This window comes from Ascaphus truei, chromosome 1 (genome assembly GCF_040206685.1).
Source record: "Ascaphus truei isolate aAscTru1 chromosome 1, aAscTru1.hap1, whole genome shotgun sequence".
Classification (NCBI taxonomy): Eukaryota; Metazoa; Chordata; class Amphibia; order Anura; family Ascaphidae; genus Ascaphus; species Ascaphus truei.
The window spans coordinates 504,798,800-504,821,238 of record NC_134483.1 but is presented as its reverse complement, the minus strand read 5'-3'; the positions used below and the strand labels follow the sequence as shown (position 1 = coordinate 504,821,238).

At 43.9% G+C, this 22,439-nt stretch overlaps 1 protein-coding gene across 1 annotated transcript in view; it reads right to left on the bottom strand.

Moving 5' to 3' along the window:
- The window catches only part of TBC1D14 (TBC1 domain family member 14), a 96,772-nt gene that overhangs the window by 71,865 nt on the left and 2,468 nt on the right, over positions 1 to 22,439 (bottom strand). The window contains exon 3 of the mRNA XM_075565173.1: positions 20,529 to 21,261. Coding sequence (XP_075421288.1) covers positions 20,529 to 21,261 — 733 coding nt within the window. The remainder of the gene's footprint in view (positions 1 to 20,528; positions 21,262 to 22,439) is intronic.

Sequence of the window (22,439 nt, the reverse complement as noted above, 5' to 3'; positions counted from 1 at the left end):
TTGCCAGATAAATTGGAAAATTCTGTTTTGTATGTTTTTAAGCTCCGGCATTGGAATATCTATAGGAAGAGTCTGGAAATAATACAGGAGCCTTGGTAGGATATTCATTTTGATCGTGGCTATTCTTCCTAACCAAGATATCTGGTATTCGTTCCAGCTTTGTAGGTCATTTTTTAGCCTCTCAAATAATGGTGGATAGTTATGTTTGTATAGTGTATTATACTCCCTTGTTATTTGGATTCCTAAGTATTTGATCTTTGTGGAGTTCCACTTATATTTAAAATTTGCGTGTAATAATTTGATTTCAGAATCCGATAGGGTTAGGTTCAATGCTTCCGACTTATCCATGTTGATTTTATATCCCGATATTTTGCTAAATTTATCTAGTTGTGAATGTAAATTCGGGAGTGAAATCAAGGGGTTGGCGAGAGTTAGGATAATGTCGTCGGCAAATAGGGATATTTTGTAGTTTGTCTCTCCTATTACAATTCCATTTATGTTTTTTTCGTCTCTAATTGTTGCTGCCAAGGGTTCAATAGAGAGAGCAAACAAAAGCGGAGACAAGGGACATCCCTGTCGAGTACCATTCTTTATGTTTATAGGGTTTGAGTCTCCTCCTGGGAGTTTCACTATAGCCGTGGGAGATCTGTATAAGGCTCTTACACCTTCTAGATATGGGCCCTGAAATCCATATTTAAGTAGGGTTTGGTCTAGGAAGTCCCACCTAATCCTGTCGAATGCTTTTTCCGCATCCAAGCTCAACAGGATGGCCTTTGTGGATGAGAGATGTACATGGTCAATTATATCTATAATTTTTCTAGTATTGTCTGAGGCCTGTCTGCCGGAAATAAACCCGACTTGATCTATATGTATCAGGCTTGGGAGTATGGGGGTCAATCTATTTGCCAGAATTTTGCTGAACAGTTTTAGATCCGAATTAAGGAGGGCTATGGGGCGATAGTTACCACACTGTAGTGGGTCTCTCCCCTCCTTTGGTATGATTGCTAAATTAGCTTTAGACATAGATGGTGGGATGACTGTTCCTTCCAGAAACGCATTAAACATATCGAGTAGATACGGGGCCAGGACCGCCTTAAATTTTTTGTAGTATTGATTGGAGAATCCATCTGGGCCTGGCGTTTTGTTGGGTTTTAATTGGGCAATTGCATCTATCAATTCTTCTAGAGAGATTTCTTTATTTAGGTCTGAGAGGTTACTTTCCGAAAGTGTCGGAAGTTTACACGCCTCCAAGTATGTATAGATAGCCTCTGCATCTGATGATTTATTTTTGGGAAAATTTAGGTTATATAGTTTGTTATAATAGTCCGAAAATTCGTTCGCTATTTGCGTCTCACAATGTGTCTTCGTACCTGATTTTGTCAAAATAGCTGTTATTTGGGATTTAGCTCTCATACCGCGCAATTTGGAAGCGAGTAATCGGTCTGCTTTATTACCTTTATCATAATATTTTTGTTTGGTCCACCGTAACGCCCTCTCCACTTCATCCATTTGGGTCTGCTTAAGTTCAGATCTAGTTTTATCTAGCAATTTGAATAGATTTTTCGAGGGATTAGTTTTATGTTTCTGCTCCAAAAGTTGGACTTTCTCCACTAGCTCATTATAGAGTTTTTGCTTTATTTTTTTCTTATGTGATGCTATGGAGATGATATTCCCTCTGATTGTCGCCTTATGGGCTTCCCATAACATTGCTGGTGACTCTACAGAGCCCTTATTCAGCATAAAATATTCTCTGAGTTTTTGTTTAATCTCTATTTCTACATCTACTTGGTTTAACAGAGAATCATTCAGTTTCCAATTATATTGGTTAGTTCTATAGAAGGGGAGGGAGAGTGTCAGCGAGACCGGGGCGTGATCCGACCAAGATATTGATCCTATGTCTGACTGGGAGGTTGCCTGGAAGATGTCTTTAGTACCCAGAAAATAATCAATCCTTGAGTAGGTTTGGTGTGGGGGGGAGAAATAGGAGTAGTCCCTCTGCCCCTGGTGCTGGGCCCTCCAAATGTCTGTCAGGGAGAACTCCTTCATTATCTGTCTAAATTCTCTGGCATTCTTTTCCGTGACACGGGGATGTGGAGTCCCTGAGGGATTTGTTCTATCTAGTTCCGGCATTGCTATCATATTTAAATCTCCTGCTAATAACAATGTAGTTCTAGTTTGGGGGTTGATAAGGTCACATAGATCTCTTAAGAATTTGGGTTGGCCTTCGTTTGGGGCATAAATGTTAACAAGAGTGACATCCACTCCCGACAGTGTACCTTGGAGAATAATGTATCTCCCTTCTGGGTCAGCATTCTCTTGTTTTAACAAGAATTTGACCGTATGCTTAAATAAGACTGCTACCCCTCTTTTTTTTGTGGGGCATGACGCATAGTACGCCTGTGGGAAAACCCTCTGGAAAGTGTTTGGGGGGGTCGTAGTATTGAAATGCGTTTCCTGTAAAAACAGTATGTCGCCTTTTGTTTTTTTGAACTCTTGGAGGGCAAGTTTTCTTTTGATGGTTGAATTTAACCCTCTAACATTTAAGGATATTAATTTAAGTGTCGTTTTAAGAGCCATTTATGGTTTTGGCATGTGTATTGCGTCTTACCTTTCCCTCCATTTTCCCACGATGGAGGGGGGACTTGCCTTCGGAGCTCCTCTTGTGATCAGCGTAGTTGCTTTGTGTAATCTCAATGTCTTGTCTTTCCTTTCGGCTCAGCTGGGTTTTGTCTCTGTTTAGTGTGGGCTGGGGGAGGTAGGTAGGGAATAATGGGGGGGTGATAGAAAGGAAGAAAAAGAAAAAGAGAATGAGTGGGCGATATGTACGCCCCGTCATGGGTACCCCCATCTCTCTAAGGATGGGGGGGTGTAGGGCATAGTGCCCCTTGAGAACCTCTCGGGACGCTCCGTCCATGGACACATCCGGATACACCCCGGACCCCCTGTGATTAGTCATGTGGTCATCTGGACTTAGTTAAAAGGCAAATACATTAACAAGAAAATGGACCTAGTTAAAAGGCAAATACATTAACAAGAAAATGTATAACAAGTTAACTGCATCTTCTTGGAGCTCCGCATGTCAGCAGGCCAGGCAAGTGCTCCTCTTATGAGTACTGCGGATGAGATGAGTGGGGGGGATTCCCTACTCCTCCTCTGCTGGGGCCCTCTGTGTGGCGATCCTTTGTGATGCTCGCTGTGGTCTCGACTGCTGGTGTTGGCGCTCTGTATCCTCCGCATCTCCAGCGTCATCCTCTTCTCCAGCTTGCGTCAGACCCAGGCCTCGTAGGAACCGCGTGCAGTCCTCAGGATAGGAGAGCGTATGGAATTTGCCTCCCTTATTTACCACAATTTTAAAGGGAAAACCCCAGCGATATTTTACGTTGTTGTCTTTTAGTTTTTGAGTCAAAGGCTTTAGCTCTCTCCGTCTGTCAATGGTTTTTTTTGAGAGGTCACTGTATATTTCAAGTTTAGTGTTCTGAAACTGCACTGTGCCCCTCTCCCTGCTGGCCTTCAGGATCGCCTCCTTTGTCAGGTAGTGGTGCAATTTAACTATGACATCTCTTGTTCTTCTGGGATCTGCAGACCTTGGCCCCAAAGCTCTGTGGGCACGGTCCATCTCCATCTTGTCGAGAGTGAGGCCTGGGACCAAATCCTTAAACAGATCTAGCAGATATGGGCGAAGCAGGTCCGTGTCAACCGTCTCTGGGATATATCTGATCCGAACGTTTTGTCTGCGGTCGCGGTTCTCCTGTTCTTCCGCTTGTTCATTGTGTGCCCGTATTTCGAACTGCATTCTGTTAATTTCATCTTCTACAGATGATTGGGCATGTTCCAGATTGTCCACTTTATTTTTAATAGTGTCTGTGCGTTGTGAGAGGCGATTCATGTCAGTTTGCAGGGTATGCACTGCTTTAGAGAGATCGTCCTGGAAGCCTTGTCTCATCCTGGTGAACAAGTCTTCAAGATATGCCTTATTTATTTCCCTACTCACACCTTCATTGTCAGTCGCACCGCTAGGCCCTTCCCGCGAGTTTGATGCGTCTCCATCTTGGAGTAGGCCACAGTTCCCTGCGGGTCTCTGACTTGTAGGGAAGTAGCTAGAGACGCTTTGCTGTGCCTGTTTCTTCGAGCGATTAGCCATATCTTGTGTGCTTCTCCTATTATTTACTTATATTACTTATACTTATATTTCGGGAGCGTTTTGGGGTCCAGTAACCTCTATTATGTTATATTAGACTTCAGGGGGTCGGGAGCTCTCCATCTATGTATCCATGTGCGGCATCGTTACCGGAAGTCCTCCTATATTGTATTTTTTAATTCTTTGCTTTGGGGTTTCATGTCTGTTTGTTGTGGACATTTGACAGGGGGGGGGGGGGGGGGATCCACCTGGCCAGTATTGGTATTGTTCTTAGATGGATCAGATAATTTTATTTTATGTGTTTGTGTGCTTGTGTACTTATTTTTCTTTTTCCCTTTTTTTTTTTAAAAAGTCTTTGTTTATTAGGCTGACTGAGTGCAGGGTTCCTTTAATTTTGTCCAGCGGCCATTTTGGAAATTTTTACTGTAGGGACACTGAGGTTGCGGTTCTCCTGAGCACTTGTCATTCACTCGTTTTGGGGCCTCTCGAGGTGCAGGTGAGTCTCTCTTGCTCTCTGGGCACTTTTTTGCTTCTTTCTTTTGCCTCTCCCGGTCGTCAGCCCTTTCTTCTTAACCGCCGAATTTCAGCTGCAGTTTCAGGAGTTTCAGCAGTCCCGCGCGGCTCCAGTGGCCATCTTAGTTAATGTCGGGCACAGAGGGAGATGAGGGAGTTTATTTATTTAATTGTTACTGGGTTTCTAGCGGCTCTGCAGCGATATATACGGGCAGGAAAGTACAGGGGTGGGGATAGGATCCACTCACTCTGCCTCCACCAAGCCCTTCTCCTCAACCGCTGAAATTCAAAAGTCCCGCGCGGTTCCGATCGCCATCTTGTTAGTGTCAGGCGCAAAGGGAGATGAGGGAGATAAGCCTCCAGCTGCCGAGGAATCCCAAATGCTCCCCGTTTTTATTTTATTTATTTATTATTTTGTTAGGCAGCAGTTTGTACGGGCAGTAAAGTACAGTAAAGTACAGGGGGAGGGACAGGATCCACTCACTCTCTCCGCTGAGCCTCTCCCCACCACCTCTCTTCAGCAGCAGGTCTCTATCTGGGCCCGTCTTCTTCAATATCTGTTTACAAGATTTCAGCTCCAATTCGTGAGAAATCGGATCCCACCGATCAAAGAGGGCTTCTTCCCCTAGCAAACCTGGCCTCCGTGGAGTTATTTCTCAATTTATTTTTTTCACTTTTTCCCCCTTATTTAGTCCTTTGGGACGGAGCTCTGCTGCAGCACGTCTTTCTCCTGTGGTGTCTTGGCCACGCCCCCAAAGTACGGTATTTCAAATGCCATGGTCATGTTTATCTCCTACTACCATGATGCCATTTAACACGATATTATTGAATTGTAGCCCAACTCAATCGTTCCTTAAAACTAAAGTGCCTGAAAACCAAATGAGGAATTACCAGGTTCAATGGCCTAGTGATAAACAACATTCCCTGATGAAGTAGTTGTGACTACGAAACATGTAGGATGTAATTGGTCCAAGTGTTTTATTGCTACTCTATCCTATGTGTGCAATTTGGGCACTTTAGAGACTTTTTTCCGCTTTTGCTGTGTACTTTTGAAATCGCCACTGTGATGTCACTCCGCAGCGTCCCGCAACGGAGCAACAGCGCGACATATTGGAGTTTCATTCCCAGCCAGCCAGTTCACCCCTGCTTGTGGCTGCACTAAACGGAGAGCTCTGCGAACCACCCAGGTCCTCACTGACCAATCCGGAGACCCTCCCAGTGCGTCTGCAGGCTGCAGATTGCTCGATCCGTCTGGAGCCCAGCTGACCAGAGGGGAGTTTCCGAATGCAGAGGTGTTCCTAGGAAGGAAAAGCATCGCAGCTGCTGTCCCAGACGCCTGCCAAGGGAAACATACTCCTGACTCCTGTATGAGCGGCCGCCGAGTGGTAACGTGTGTTTAACACACTCAATGTTTATGTCCTAATACCTTGATGTACGCAGAATATTTATCCCCTATTTTAATATACACTTGTTACTTTCATAGTTCACTATTTGCGTTGTGCGCTGTTTTTCTGTCTCCATATCTTCAATGGCCTAGTCATTGCAAATATAAAACATTTAAATAAAATGTGAGACTCTTAAAATTGTTGGCGAGTTTATGACGGTGCCCATATTTATCTAATTGCACGTGAACGTCAACAGCATGTTCTCCTCACGGATATGAGACCTTGCATAGCTCCCAGACTAAGGCCTCGTTTATACTGTAGCAGAGCCCGCAAAACCTGCACGGCCGGCATCGGGAGGCGTGGCCGGCATCGGGAGGCGTGGCCGGCACCGGGAGGCGTGGCCGGCATCGGGAGGCGTGGCCGGCATCGGGAGGCGTGGCCGGCATCGGGAGGCGTGGCCATGATGTCACGTGAGTGGTTCGTCCCCCTTGGCTGAACCGGTCACGGAAATCTTTTGAAAAATCGCCCGCCTGGGCGCTGCGTTCACCCGCGCGCAATCATTGCTCTGCATGTGTTTGTTCCGGCTGCGCTCCATCATAAGCCCGGCCCAAGCAGTATGTACGTTGTCCCATGCTGTCCAGAGGTAGGCTTTTGAAATAAACTTAATAGTTTATTGATTGGTAGAAATAAGGGTAAAAAAAAAAAAAAACACCCATCGAGAGAACGCTCTTACGTCGGGATTTTTCAAATAGGTTTATAATAACTTATCACTGATCACTGCAACATTGGAATCCTTGCTGCATTCCTTCCTCAATAAGTTGTGAGCCTCATAACAACTAAATAAAAGCGGCACGACTTATTCCACGATATATGAAATGCATTTGCAATAGTTTGAAACACATCATACATTATGAAACAGCGGAGGGTAAGAAAGGCGTTACACTGTGGAGTGCTTTTGCTGCACTGTGTGGCTTTCAGTGGCTGTGTTTTATCACCATGATGGAATGTGTGTTAGGCGTTGAACTCATTCTTTCCCTTAAAAGCAGCAATCCCCCCATGAAACCACTGAGAGTTTAACTCGTATGTTAGGATCCTACTTCCTAATCTCTAGTGCCTAAGGTTACCATGGTAACGTTTACGCTGTGCTGGGCTCTGGGGAGAGCTCCATGTTAACCTCGCCCCACACTTAATATTTGAAACGCGCATCTCTCATGAACAGAGCATCAGATTAAAAAAGATAAAAAGGAGCGTTGCCAAGGGCAAAGAAGGATCTCTTACAGTAACCATTTCAGTGCCAGAGGGTTATGCCACCTCCGTAACCACGGAGCCTCTGGCACTTCCACGTGACCGCTATTCACAGCGATAACGTGATTTGTTTTCTGTTCCGGCTGGTTGTAACGGGGACGGCGCGGCCGATAACCCCTTAGGCCTCGTCCAGGGTGGCGCTGAGCGGGCGGGCTCGCCACGATGAGACACATTGCGACAATGTGTGTGGCGAGCGTGAGGGCGCGCCTGCTTGGCGCTTAGCTGCTCGCAAGCGCGTCACGCGAGCGGTTTTTCCCAATGCGGGCGAACCAGCTCCGTGACGTCGTGGCCGCGCCCCCCAGACGCACGAATCGCCCGGCCGAGCAGAGCGCAGCGCACGAGCGCCAGCTCCCTACCTGGCCGAGCCCTAAAAAAACCTAGCACAGGCAAATGACGTACGGAGCAAAGAAATGGCAAAAGGAAAAAAAAAATGCAGACCGCCCGGCTTAATCCTTTTGGGGGAGGGAGGGGTATTTTTGACGATGCAAGTTTCCATTTCTGACCTCAGGGCTACAGTTGCTATGTGTGTCAAACAAAAGCGCAAATAAAACACACATACATATCGAGGGACCCGGGGTGTTCCCGTAGGTCGGAGGACACCGGGTTCAGGAGGTAAAGAGTCAGGGATTACTGCTTTGCCAAACATTGTTATTTTGGGGATTGAGATTACGATAGCCACAAATACGTTTCCCGGTTTCTAATCCTAGCTGCAGAGAGGCCCGAACCTCAGAAGCAGCTGCATACAGCTGATTTACGGGCTCTGCAAAGTTACAACGTGCAGTAAATAGGAATAATCTTGATAAAGTGATGCAAGACAGAAAAACCTGTCTATGACTTAGAGGCTGGGCGTCTGCACAAAAGAATGATACAGGTGCCCGAGAGTGAACTTGGATAAGTAATTGGACAAATGTGGATTTTAGCCTCTTCAAGTCAATGAGTAACCTGCCAAGTGCTGGTGTCCACGGAATATCACTATGGTTATTGGGCTGTGATGGGTTAAGCTCATTTCTGATGAAAAGGATGTCTATAGCAGTGATTTTCATCCTAGGTTCAGCACCACTCAAGGGTCCCGCGGCCAACGGGGGGGGAGGGGGAGCTGGGCCAACAGTCCCAGCGGCTCCCCTCCCCAGCTCCCCATGCAGCAGCTGCAGCCCGGCGGTCACTGCAACACTCTCCCCCTCCTCCTGTCGGTACCGGGAGTTGGGTCCAACTTCCGTCCGACCGGAGCAAGCAGCACCAGAGTTACCAGACCAGGAGATATACGCACCAGATATACGTACCAGACCAGACACTGGCGATATACGCAACCCAAGGTAAGAGAGCAAGTAGAGAGGGGGCACAGTAGACGGGGTGCAGAGTGGAAGGGGGTGCGAAGAGTGGCCGGGAAGAGGGGCAGAGCTGAGGCAAGGGGGGGGGGGGGAAGAAGGGCAGAGTGGAGGGGGTGGGAAGAGGGGCCGGGAAGAGGGCAGAGTGGGGGGGGTGGGGGGGAGAAAGAGAAGGCTGGAGTTCCCCAGAATTTCACAATATAATTCTGGGGTTCCTTAACAAAAAAAAAAAAAAAAAAAAAAAAGGAAGAAGAGGTTGAAAGCCACTGGTCTTAAGAGTGCAAATGGATGAAAAACACGGCTAAACTGTTCTTGCACGTGTGCGGGACATCACTTTATAACAAAGGTTAAAGAAAACATATGCATTTACATAATAATTACACGCACGTTTTTGCACTTTTCCCTTGCCCCTCTTCCGGTTTTGCATTTCTCTGGCTCAACCAAGTTGGAAGATACCTCCCAAACACACACAGGTTGGTGGACACACAGTATGTGGTGTGTTCCAATGTCTCTCTGACGTGCAGCATTCAGACACAGGGCACTGAAGAGCAGTCGTACACCTTGAACCAAAGTGAGCCAACAGCTGTTAAATGCAGTGGGGCATGCCTTTAATAATCGTAAGTTTTAAATAAAATTTAAAAGAACTTTGAACATTTCCCTGGTCTCCGCATACTTTGGCCTGGTGGGGTTATAATATTTGTCTCGTCTCCTTCACATTGTGGATCGCAGGATGTGCAGGTCAGTTATTTATTTTATTTATTTATAAAAATGTTTTACCAGAAAGTAATACATTGAGAGTTACCTCTCGTTTTCAAGTATGTCCTGGACATAGTTAATATGACAAATAATACATGGTTACAAATACAGTTACATAAATGAACAGGGTATACATTATATACAATAGTTATGCATGTGATGTCAATGGAAAAGCTCACAAGCTTCTTATCCGACAGATGCCCCAGCTTTTAATGAATAGGGACACAGTCCTTGTCTGAACCCCGCTAGCCTCCCTTGCTGTGTCCCCCCCAGGAGATAGTGAGCGTGACAGTGACCACTAAACGCTCGCCACGGTGGGTGCGAGAACCTGCCCCCTCCCCCATAGTAACATGCATTAAAATATTGCATGCATCCTTATAGCTCCTATATTACCCTGTCTCTCTGCAAACTGCCCCTCACTGCAAACTGCATTGCATTACTGTATGCACCCTTCTTGCCCCTGAATTCATCCTGTTATTACTGTACCCCAATTGAAACGTTCTTATATGTATAAAAAAAAATTTTTTTAAAAGTGTTAAAAATAAAAAAAATAAATCTATGAGATTTTAGCGATGGTAAATCTGGAGAAATTATTTTGCCGCCGGGAAACTTTAAAACTGAGAAATAACCCCCTACGTATCTGATTAGCATCAATACGAGGATAGATGGAAATGAAAGCATATTCGTTTTACACGGGACAAAAATAAGACAGGAAATTGAATCTTTTATAAACAAAACATTTGAATAGGTAATTTTTTATTGATTCAGATAGCAAGCGATGTAGGACTTCCCCTTTAAGGGAACATTAACCTCAAACGCTAGGAACATTTGGAAATTTAGAGTTCGATTTGTCCAACTAGTAATCTTAATTTGTAACCCATGTGTTTTATCTTCAAGTCACAAACCATCTCCTGCATTGTTTTGGAAACCTCAAGACATCTGTACAATAAAAAAAAAAATCTGAAGCTGCCGTATGAATTCCAAATAGTAATGGATAATGGATATTCTGAACACAGGATACATAAAGATTGGCCCCCTGCAGACGCACTTACCAGAACTCCCTCCTACTGTCTCTGTACGTTCTACCTACCTACCAATTAGACTGTAAGCTCCTCGGGGCAGGGACTCCTCTTCCGAAATGTTACTTTTATGTCTAAAGCACTTATTCCTATGATCTGTTATTTATATTATCTGTTATTTATTTGATTACCACATGTATTACTACTGTGAAGCACTATGTACACTAATGGCGCTATATAAATAAAGACATACAATACAATACAATATTACATCAATGTCCATCGATTTCAACCATTGTTAAATTTAGTCGACTGAGATACTCCTCCTATTGTATTTATATTGAACAGAGAAAAAGGATAAAAACAGTGAAACATTTGCCAATTAGGTCTCATAATTTAGATTGTAAACTCCGGGGCAGGGATTTCCTTTCCTATTGTCTGACATTGTCACACTTATTGTATTATAATTCCCTGTACGGTACTGTCTTTATAAAGCACCGAGTACACTGTGGGCACTATATGAATAAAGACATGCATACAGGGAAAAATACATTCCTTCCTTACGCCAAATAATGGTAATCGGATTTCTCCCTGCAGTAACAGCCTTCCTGTGTGTAACTTATTTGGTATATTCCTGTATACCTTCCCTAAGGATTTGTCATCATATCATATGGCTTAATACAATTTGAGCAGTGCCCTCTGTAGAAATGGAGTAGTTCCCATCCACATTCTCGCCTTCCTATTAATTGGTGATATATATATATATTTTAAAGGTTAAAATGCAGCATGAGAGCACTAGAGCCCTCTGGTGGAGAGGTGAGGGCATGACTATGGAAGCTCTTGGTCTCAGAAATAAATATACATAACTAAACTAATTTCTTAGCACCTACCCACATTTCAATGTTTGTAAAGGCTGTCATAAAAAAAAATAATCTAATCATTTAGCCATCTGTGCATTCTTCTCAAAAAGACGTTTGGCTGAACAAGCTCATCTAATTTAATTTCACTGCTGAAGAATTTGGTCAACGTATTTCTGCTGGTGTGTTACAAGATCCAGTGAGGGTTAAACCCAGTCAGTCTCACCCCACTGCATGTTTGGCTAAATTAAATAAAAATATTATGTGATCACATTCACGTCTTTTTATCATCATCTCCCAGCATGCAATGCTTCCATTACAGCTAGGGATTCTGGGAAATGGCATGCAAATGAGCACACCGTTTTCCCCTTTTGCTTCGTAGCCGTTTTTACATGGACCCCTGTCGCATTACACATCTTTTCAGAACTAAATTGCTTTAGCACAGGTACCCGATATTTAACCACTCTTCAAATTAAGCGTCATTATTACACGGTTGGTGTTTTCGGTTCTGTGCAGCATTCTGTAAAACTACAGTTTTTTATTAAATCTTTCCTGCAAAATAACACACATTTGATATGCATTATGGCAGCTAAAGATGTTCAGTTTAGCATGGACTAGGGCCCAGAGAGCAGAGCTCAGCGGAGGGAGCGACCGCACAAGGAACTCAGGGAAGCAGCAATTTCTCTGTGTTTTCAACAAGTACCTGGGATACACACACACACACACACACGTCAGCCTTGCATGTAACTATAGGGAAGTCAAAGACAGAACCCCTGAAAGTTTTATTGTGGCCACTTGTCTCACCTGTACTTGGCCAGATTACCAACAGGGACTCACTAAATAAGCCTATGTATATCTTTATTTATATACTGCCATCCATGTACACGGCGCTTTACAGCAGTAACGCACGTCACCTAATGGGAGTAAGCGCTTCATCCATAAAAGTAACATTAGGAAAAAGGAGTCCCTGCCCCGAAGAGCTTACAATCTAAACCTAGAAGTCCTACTTTTAAAGGGTCTGAAAGGGACTATGGCCGGGCTCTCACCTTCTATTGAAGACGAACCTGAAGACTTTTTGCCAGAAACATTTTTACCTTTATTTATCTTACCTGCGGCGGCATCTCGCTCTGCAAGTTCCAGTCTGCAAGGCTCCGTGATGTCAAATGGCGTGCATTGCCAATGACAACGTGACATCACGGCGTCGTGTTGCCACGACAACAGGACACACTCTGGCTCCACGTGACGCCCTCGTTGTCATGGCAACGCAATGCCGCGGGATGCAGTGACATCACCTAACATCCCCGACCGGTTGGCTACCCTTGAGGACTGGAGTCGGCCACACCTGGCATAGATGCTCATATTGGGAGGTTATCAAATGAACGAGAATAGCAACTTTAAAACTGGGAGTCCCGCTTGATTGTCTGTGATCCGTCAAAGCAGCAGTGCCACCACACAGACAATTACTGGAGAAAGCGTCACCAAGTAATACCCAGAGAAAATGGGGCTCTACAATACTTACTATAGAGTAGAGCAGGGGCGGCCAAGCCCAGTCCTCAAGGACCACCAACAGGCCAGGTATTGGGGAAATCCTTGCTTCAGCACAGATGGCTCAGTCGTTCTGACAGCCACCTGGGCTGAAGCAGGGAAATAACCCAATGCCTGAACTGGTATAGACAAATAAAAAATATTTTTTTAATAATGCCAGAGAGATACCAAGCAGATACCAAACACTTCACTAGTTCATAAAAATGCATATATTTCGTTAGGAGCAAAAAGAACAGCATTCCGCAGCAAAGGCCTCTCTGTCAGCTACTACAGCAAAGGCCCCTCTGTCAGCTACTACAGCAAAGGCCTCTCTGTCAGCTACTACAGCAAAGGCCTCTCTGTCAGCTACTACAGCAAAGGCCTTTCTGTCAGCTACTACAGCAAAGGCCTCTCTGTCAGCTACTACAGCAAAGGCCCCTCTATCAGCTACTGCAGTAAAGGCCCCTCTGTCAGCTACTGCAGCAAAGGCCCCTCTGTCAGCTACTGCAGCAAAGGCCCCTCTGTCAGCTACTACAGCAAAGGCCTTTCTGTCAGCTACTACAGCAAAGGCCTCTCTGTCAGCTACTACAGCAAAGGCCTCTCTGTCAGCTACTACAGCAAAGGCCTCTCTTTTAGCTACTGCAGCAAAGGCCTCTCTGTCAGCTACTACAGCAAAGGCCCCTCTGTCAGCTACTACAGCAAAGGCCTCTCTGTCAGCTACTACAGCAAAGGCCTCTCTGTCAGCTACTACAGCAAAGGCCTCTCTGTCAGCTACTACAGCAAAGGCCTCTCTTTTAGCTACTGCAGCAAAGGCCCCTCTGTCAGCTACTACAGCAAAGGCCTCTCTGTCAGCTACTGCAGCAAAGGCCCCTCTGTCAGCTACTGCAGCAAAGGCCTCTCTATCAGCTACTGCAGCAAAGGCCCCTCTGTCAGCTACTGCAGCAAGGGCCCCTCTATCAGCTACTGCAGTAAAGGCCTCTGTCAGCTACTGCAGCAAAGGCCTCTCTTTTAGCTACTGCAGCAAAGGCCCCTCTGTCAGCTACTGCAGCAAAGGCCCCTCTGTCAGCTACTGCAGCAAAGGCCCCTCTGTCAGCTACTGCAGCAAAGGCCCCTCTGTCAGCTACTGCAGTAAAGGCCTCTCTGTCAGCTACTGCAGCAAAGGCCTCTCTATCAGCTACTGCAGTAAAGGCCCCTCTGTCAGCTACTGCAGCAAATAAATACTTAAAAAAATAATAATATATATGATATTACAAAATACTGTATATAAGGATAACTGTAAGACGATAACTTTTACCAAGGGAATTACAAAACTTGCTAAATAGCATAAATCAAAAAAATATGAAGACGTGGCAACTTGATTTTCATTTGCCATTGAAGACAACATATTTAATATACCGGTAACGGAATACAAATGGACCCTTCTGGACACCGTCATTAATATAATGCTGTATTTTTAAACCCCGCGGCACATGTAACATTTAGTCCGTGGGTATTGCATTCTGGTTTCTAACCACTTTTACAAGAACTTGAGTTAACTTCATCATTGAAAATATAATGCTCGCAGCAAAGTCAAAACCCTTTCAGAGACCCCTTCTTGCCGGATTTAATTTGCACACCTAGCGCCTTTCGAAACCTGATCCGGATGTCTAAACATCGCTCAAACGGGACACACATTGGAGAGACAAAAGAAACGGGCTATGGATATGCAAAAGCTCAGCTCACACAGGATACCAGGGAACAGGCAGGCTTGTCTGCAGACATTTGTTTTAATGTGCTCAAGAAACTTGCGTGACTTTTTAAATGTGCTGAATAAATAGATGTGCAAAATATTCAAATGAATACCCCACAACAGGGTGAGGAAAGGGCAGTCTGCCACCTGCCCAATGGAGGCCAAATTATAGTTACTGGCATCTTCAGCTCATGCCCCATTCATGTTAGGCCACAATGCTGCAATAATAACATTAAATACCTGGAAATAATTATTTTGGAGACATGATATTTTATATATTTCTGAGATAGCGCCCCCCCCCCTGTAAAGCCATAAGCAGGCCTGATAGAACTGGCAGGCCATAAAAAAAATAAGTTATTTCATACCTTTCTATCATGTAGTAATTATGCTTTGCAAAATATTATCTATAGACAGACTAGGAACATATTACACAAGTAACTCACAACGTGTGCATCACCTAATGCCCAAGGGTTATTATTGCAATGAAGATTTGGATTGCACAGTGTAACCCTGGCACGTAAACATGGATTATTCATTGCCTACAGGAAGGATCTACACAGAAACACAGCACGGCCTGTGCACCAAGACCACATTTAAAAAACTGTGCATCAACTTAAGTGCTAAAAAGTGATACAAACCTCCATAAACCATGCATAGCATATATGATATGCAAGGCGTCTTACATATTGCGCATAACTCGTTGTTTGAAATGGAGTCGTGTTGAATACCGGATTGAGACACAATTCTGTTTTAATAGAAATTGTAGTTTTAAAAAGATATACTGTAACCAGTCAGTAAATATAAATGATTACTGTAATATTTATAATAGCCATGCTGAGAAAATATTCTATTTTGTTAGCCTGCATAATGAAACATGCACACGTCGACAAACACATTTTCCGTTGATACACAGCACCGTAATTATGCGCCAACAATATAAAAGAAATACTTTTTGGTGTTTACTACAAGTTCAATGTGGCGGATGATTTTGACACTTGGAGAGGGGGGGACAGAAAGATGGTGTTTTAGTACATAACGTTTACGTCTGCTAAGCGCACCTAGCACTGTCCCTTTCTGTACGCAAACAAAAATAATAATAAATAAATAAAAAAGAGAAGAAACGGACGCTGGTGAAGCAGATTGAGAAATCTCAGGTGAGTATACAGGCGCACACAAGTGACATTTAAAGATATTTCCGTGGGCCAATTTGGCAAAAGAAAAAGCCTTCTGATGCTTCATACATCCAAAGCCTACGTTCTGCAACACCGGCAGCATTCCTAGAGTAGCATTTCATTCAAAATCCTATATGGGATTTCATATTGTTTTTTCTTGTTTATTTAAATAAAATGAGTTGTACAGTATTAGATAATACTTGCTGCATCACCCCCCCCCCCCCCCTCTTTCTATCCCTTTTTAATGCATTAAGCCTCCTTTGGTTGCTATAGCAACTATTTAGGTAGCTACACCACTTCCGCTTTGGAAATAGGCAGCCATATTGGTTGCCCCGGGAAGGTGGATCGTCACCGATCGATCACGGAAGAACCGAGCGGCTTAGATAACTGCATGGCTGCTGCAAATGTGAGGAACTGCTGCATTTATTCAAACACAAAAAAACAGGCCAGGAGGAAGTGCCCCTTTAACTGTACCACACGGAAACACATTTTATTTGATCGCTTACGGTTTTAAACCAGAAAAACGTGCCACGATCCAGGAAGTCTGTTATCTTTACTTCCAAGCAGACACGATTATTTACGACCCTGCCATGTGGTAACTAATGAAACAAGATAGCAGCCAACTTAATGAATTTTTTATCTGTTTCTGCGTTGCACAGTTACGCACATCCCCCATGTACCAGGTGTAATGTCACGGCTCAGGTTATGGCGCATGAATCATTTAGAACAGTGTTTGTACCATTAACCCTCTGAGTGCCCGCGGCACCAGAATGCCACGTGCCCCCTGTGATCACTTCTTTAAAAGCGGTCACATCATCGCTCCATCGCCGATGACGAGTAATCCCCCCTCCCATTCCTCAGCAGTGTAGATAGCGTCCCGCACTCCTACGTTTGCAATCTCCCCCAGCAAAACGAGCTGGCTTGTTTTGCCATACACAGTCCCGAAGAGCGCGCTACTCTGCAGCAATACTAGACAAACTGGACTTACCCAACAGAGACTCAACATAACCTAAAAAGGGGGAGGGAAAAAAAAGAGAGAGAGAGAGAGTCCACAGTGTACCGGAAATATAAACACAAACACACACACACACACACACACACACACACACACACACACACACACACAATGAAGATAAATGGAAGACAAAAGTGTGAAGCAGCAGCAAAACGGTTATCCAAGACAGGAAATTGCGCGGGAAACCAGCGTATGAAAAAAATATAAAAGTTCTTTCTTACGCCATATACACAATAGTAGTGGTCCAAGAGAAAGAAAAAAAAACTCCCACGCGTTTCGCACCCAAGTGGCGCTTTGTCAATGAAGAGCCTCGTGGAGTCGCCGATCCTTCTCGTGAAGGTTTTAATCTCTTAAGCAGAGGTGCTGAACAGCCGACCCCGGTGGGCAGCTGCCCAGCACATCCTGGCTGGGTGCAAATACCGGCAGAGTGGCGGGTGGAGATCTCCGGCTGCGCTGTTTAAATTAATTCGTTTTAATATACTGATCATCCTTTGATTTATATAGCAGGTTTTAAACACATTTCCCCAGCAGTGCAAGATCTTTGTAACACTTTCCTGCTAGTGACAATTTGTTGCCAATATTCCCAGCAGTTTGAGCTGCAAAGTGTAACAATAGATAATAATATTACCTTAGTAATATAAGAATACATGGTAGCTGCTGAGTTACACTGACTGAAGGATTGATTGAAAGGGAACCATTTAGTGAACCCTGGGAAGCAGGATCTTTACTGATCGATCGGCAGCTTAGGTAATTCGTTTTCAATAAAATAAAATAAAAAAGGTAATCAAAGGCTGCATTGGTTTAAAAGGAAAAAAAAAAGTGCCGCTTGGATTGGATTTTTAATATAGAAGCAAATTTAGTCGTAAGAAACAAAATTAAGACAGTGGCTACAGAATGCAAGATGTTGGACTCTCAGACTTGGCCTGGAATATGCAAGCTTTTGAGAATCCCCTGAAGGAGGCAGAGTTGCGAATGCTTGTACACTGCAAACCATTGTTGGTCCAAAACAAGATTTCACACTAATATTTTCCCCGCATCAAATTAATGAGCAATATGAACATTTTTAGTTTTCTCCAGGCATCCAAACACCATATAGTGTCAAAATACAAATCATTCACACAGTGAATAAGCCTTGTAACATCCCCACACAAGGCAGTACAGGCATACCCCGGTAAAGCGAAAATGTACTTAGTGAAGCACTACCTTTTCCCACTTATCGATGCATATACTGTACTGTAATTAGATGAAGTCAGGGGAGCATCATTACCTATAGGAAAAAAATAAATACAACCATAGTGCAAAAACGTAATAAAAATACACTTAAATGGCAGATCTCTCTCAAGAGCAGAAAGCGCTAGATGGTAACACTATAACCATAGACTAGCGATAAGGAGCAAAATCAGGAGGAAAATGCGTCCAGGACAGAGACACAGAGTCAAAAGATAAAATGCCAAACTTTTATCCGACAGTGATAAAATTGGAGGCTTACGAGATATCAGATGTTAAACAGCATTGGTGTATGGTAAAGATGTTTTGCCGAGTCGCGTTCTCGGAATCCCCGCACACTGCTGCCGCATCCACCGATCCTCGACCTCCGACCTGTGCTGCTGGAGCCGATACGTCACATCCGGTTCTCTCAACTGGAGCCGATACGTCACATCCGGTTTTCGCAACTCGTATGGAAGACGCCACCGGAGCTTCACAGCAGTCTCTCCCTCTGGATCTAACACTGGGGGTTACGCTCTACGCGTTTCGCCGTGCGTGATGACGGCTTCGTTGCACTTATTTTGATTGTTATTTACTATCACTATATTCACTGCATGTTTGTTTATTAGTGTTGAGCGCCATCTAGTATCTTTTGTGTATACTGTACTGTAATTGTCATATACGTGCATAACTGATGTAAATAACGCATTTGTAACAGTCTCTATAGTCTCCCCGCTTGCGCACAGCTTCGGTACATGTAGGGAGCCGGTATTGCTGTTCAGGACGTGCTGACAGGCGCATGCGCGAGCTGCCGTTTTCCTATTGGGCGATATGTCCTTGCTCACGAGTGTACTTAAAGCGAGTGTACTTAAACCGGGGTATGCCTGTATGAGGGAGGCAGCGTAGAGCAACATTGCATGTAGAAGCTACACAAACACGCATGTTCATCATCATCTGGTGAAATATACTCTCTCCACTATTCAATACCCCTATTCCAAGCACTTCTGCTGCTCCTCTGTAAGGAACGGATCATCAAGGATTTTTTTCAAAGCGCAAATTTCTGGGTCAAGGTATAGTGAAGGTCCAGAAGGAAATAAGAAGGAAGCCAGCATGTGCTGCACACATTGCTCCGCAGAGAAGACTTGGCGACACAAGAGAGAATTAGGGCCATGCACAGCGTATCACACCACAGTTTAGCATTAGCACCGAGTATGGAGCCGGAGAAGGGGGGTGTGCCTTGGTTTGGCCAGTAGAATGCCATGGGAGGTGGGAGAGAGTTCCAAGGGGAGAAAGAGTGCCAGGATATGGCTACGGGGCTGTGGAACGAGTGCCATGGAGGGGAGAGTAACCAGGAAAGAAGTGTGGGGGGCCGAAAAGTGCAGCGGGAGGCAGACATTTAACAAAAAATTGCTGTGCAGAATTGCGTCAATCTCTGGAGAGAATACAATGACTTAAAAAAAATAAACACACTCATTTGTAAATCTATGGGTTTATACTGAATGCACTATGCTAATAGCAAACGCACTTCTTTAACTTATTGACGAATTGGAGCAAATCATCCAGTTGAGCCAAAAATCAATGTCATTCACTGCTCCTGCTATTGTCCAATCTCGTACATTAGCATCAATTACTAGCGATGCGCAAAACATTTGCATAACTTTGCAAAACTGAAGAAGGGACCTTGTGGTTCGTGAAAAGTTCAAGAACTTGGCAACATTGGCCAAACTTTATCAACTAAATATGCAGTGGAAATTCTGGTGGAAATAAACGCCTTCTTTGGCAAATATGCTTGAAATGCTTTACTTCAAAATACCGTAAATCCGGCACAGTCAGAGAGACGCTCGATTCGCTTATTGTAGTTCCAGTTAATAGTAAGACTGCAGTGTCTAGGGATGGGAATTGCTCACGGCAAACTGTTTGCAGGCAGCTAGTGCTTGTAATTGCTATGCTGGTTAACGCGTTAACAATCCGCAGTGTAACTGTCTGCAATAAATGAATAACAAAAATAAAAAGGTTGGAAAAGTGCATTGTACAGGGGAGGAGGGGGGACGCAGGAGCACAAGTGAGTTGACTGATACAATTACCTTCCCGCCTAAGAAAGCTGCATGGGGGCGGAGAGATACTGTCTGACTTTACACAGTGACGAGGAGGTTCCTGTTTCCTAAACAACAGGCCTCACACAGTGTGCAAGGGCACATGCTGCCAGTCAGGTCAGGACTCCTCTTACCCCCTACCCAATTGCTCACTTCACTATACAGTGCGGAGAGGCAGCTGCTAAGCATCATGCACTCAATTCCTTTGAGTGCGCTAGGGCAGTGCACCCCTAGCAGCCCCTGTGACAGCGCCTTGAGAACCATTTGATTCCACCTCAGCATTGCAAACAGGAATGGATGCTGAACCGGCTCACATACATTTCCATGATCCTGGGCAAATCACTATCTCTGTGCCCCGGGCACTGAAATTAGATTGTAAGCTTTTCAGGACAAGAGGGCACTCTGCCTGAAAAATTCTAATGTACAGAACTGCGTAGATTGGCAGCGCTATACAGTGAAAAAAAACAAAAATATTATTAAAATCATATTACCTGGTAAAGAAGTTACTAAGTGGTCCCAATATTTTCATTTTGCTGTCCAGACCTGCTTCCTGAAGACTGCCTCTCAGATTCAGATCACTGTTGTCTTTCGTAGAATTTAATGTAACATCAGAAAAATGTGCGTCATCGTTCTCCATGGTGACAATTGCACTTGAGCTGCTTGTAACCATAAAATCCACAATGTCCTCATTACTCACTGATAAAGTGGTTGAAAATTCCGTGCTGAGACTGGAGACACTACAATCCGAGACGTTGTCACTTCTATTAAGCGTCTTAGAGGTTGGGCTGTAGAGTCTTGCTGTGTCGTACCCAGATCTTGGAAATGTGGAGGATTTCCAGACAACATGGTCGTGCTCTGTGCTTCTTAATGATGGAGGAGCACAAGATGGGATAGTCTTCGAGCTATGGAAAGTTCTTTCATCTGCAACAGCAGAATTGGAGCAGGCAGTCCTCACATTGTGGACACTGCAATGGCCTGGTTCAGGGTTGGCGATTTCGAGAGTCGGGATGCCAGAATCCACAGACGTCACACTACGGTTCTCACTTAACGCGGCAAACTGAAGATTGGGCCTGAAGTCCGGTGAAACGAGAGACTGTGGACTCTTCGAATGTAATTTCCCACTATTGTTTATACGATTCTCCACACTAATGTCCTCGACCTCAATAAGGCCAAGATTTTTAATGTTTGATGATATGTCTTCGGTCATGTTAGACCAAGAAGTAACTAAGAAGAAACAAAAACCATGAAGGAATACAAAAATATTTTCTAATAAAACTTACCAAGATCATAATGTATAAAAAATATATTAAAAAGGCACCCTTAATTAAATATTTTCATTTCTAATCTCATTAAAAAAAAAAATCTTTATTATGTTACCTGCCAAGCACCAACATCAAAACAAACACAAAACATAGAACCACCTAGTCTGCCAATTACCAAAGCCGGCGGAAAGCCTTGATCCCAAACGATCCCGGACTTTAGATTTGGCTTCAAAACTAGAGCATTTTGTTTGCAAACGTAGATTTATACGAACTTTAGATAGGCAGCTAAATACATTTTCTGATACTTTGATTAATTTATCCTATTCCAAATGTACACAAGCAATATTATTGAAAATTGCATTGCCAGTAAGATTAGAAATTGGGAATTCTTCTGAAAAATAAAATTCAGGAAAACAATACAAATATAACACAATGAGAGATTTTGTGGGCTCGTAAATATCTCTAAACGTAAAAATAAAATAAATCATAAATCAAATTTGTCAATTTAAAATGGCTCATTTATTTTCCTTAGGGATTATATTTAATGGATATTCTGTTGCAGCAAATATTACTTTGTACCTAGCACTAAAGTGGTTACTATGGATTACTTCCAAACTATTACCTTCCATTTATATCATAAATATGTCCAACAAGACCTATGTAGACGGGTGTTTGACACGAAGCCATTTACTACAGCTGAAGAGAACCTGTGTTTCCACTCTTCAGGCCATGCAGCCTACAGGGGAAACAGTGCCCAAGCTGTGATTACTACAGCAATGCAGCTTTGGCATGTACACACTTGCAGATCACTGTCATTACAAATTAAAGATAAGCCAATTGTTGGCACCTGCATCGTTGCAAAGGGACAAGTACTCTCATTTTAGCCATTTCATTGTTTGGAGACTGTGATCCTACTCTGGTCTACATGGCTCGTCCTTGAACTGGTACCTGTGCACACAGGAAATAAAACAAAATTGTAATCTAGATGGCCTATAAATGCTAAGCATTCAATGACCTAGAAAATTTCTTACTGGTAAAGTATTCCAGATGTAGCCATATAGTTCTAAGCAAGTTTAAGAGATGTCACCAAAACCCAATGACTTTGCAACATCAGATTACATTTAATTTCTCAGATGTAAC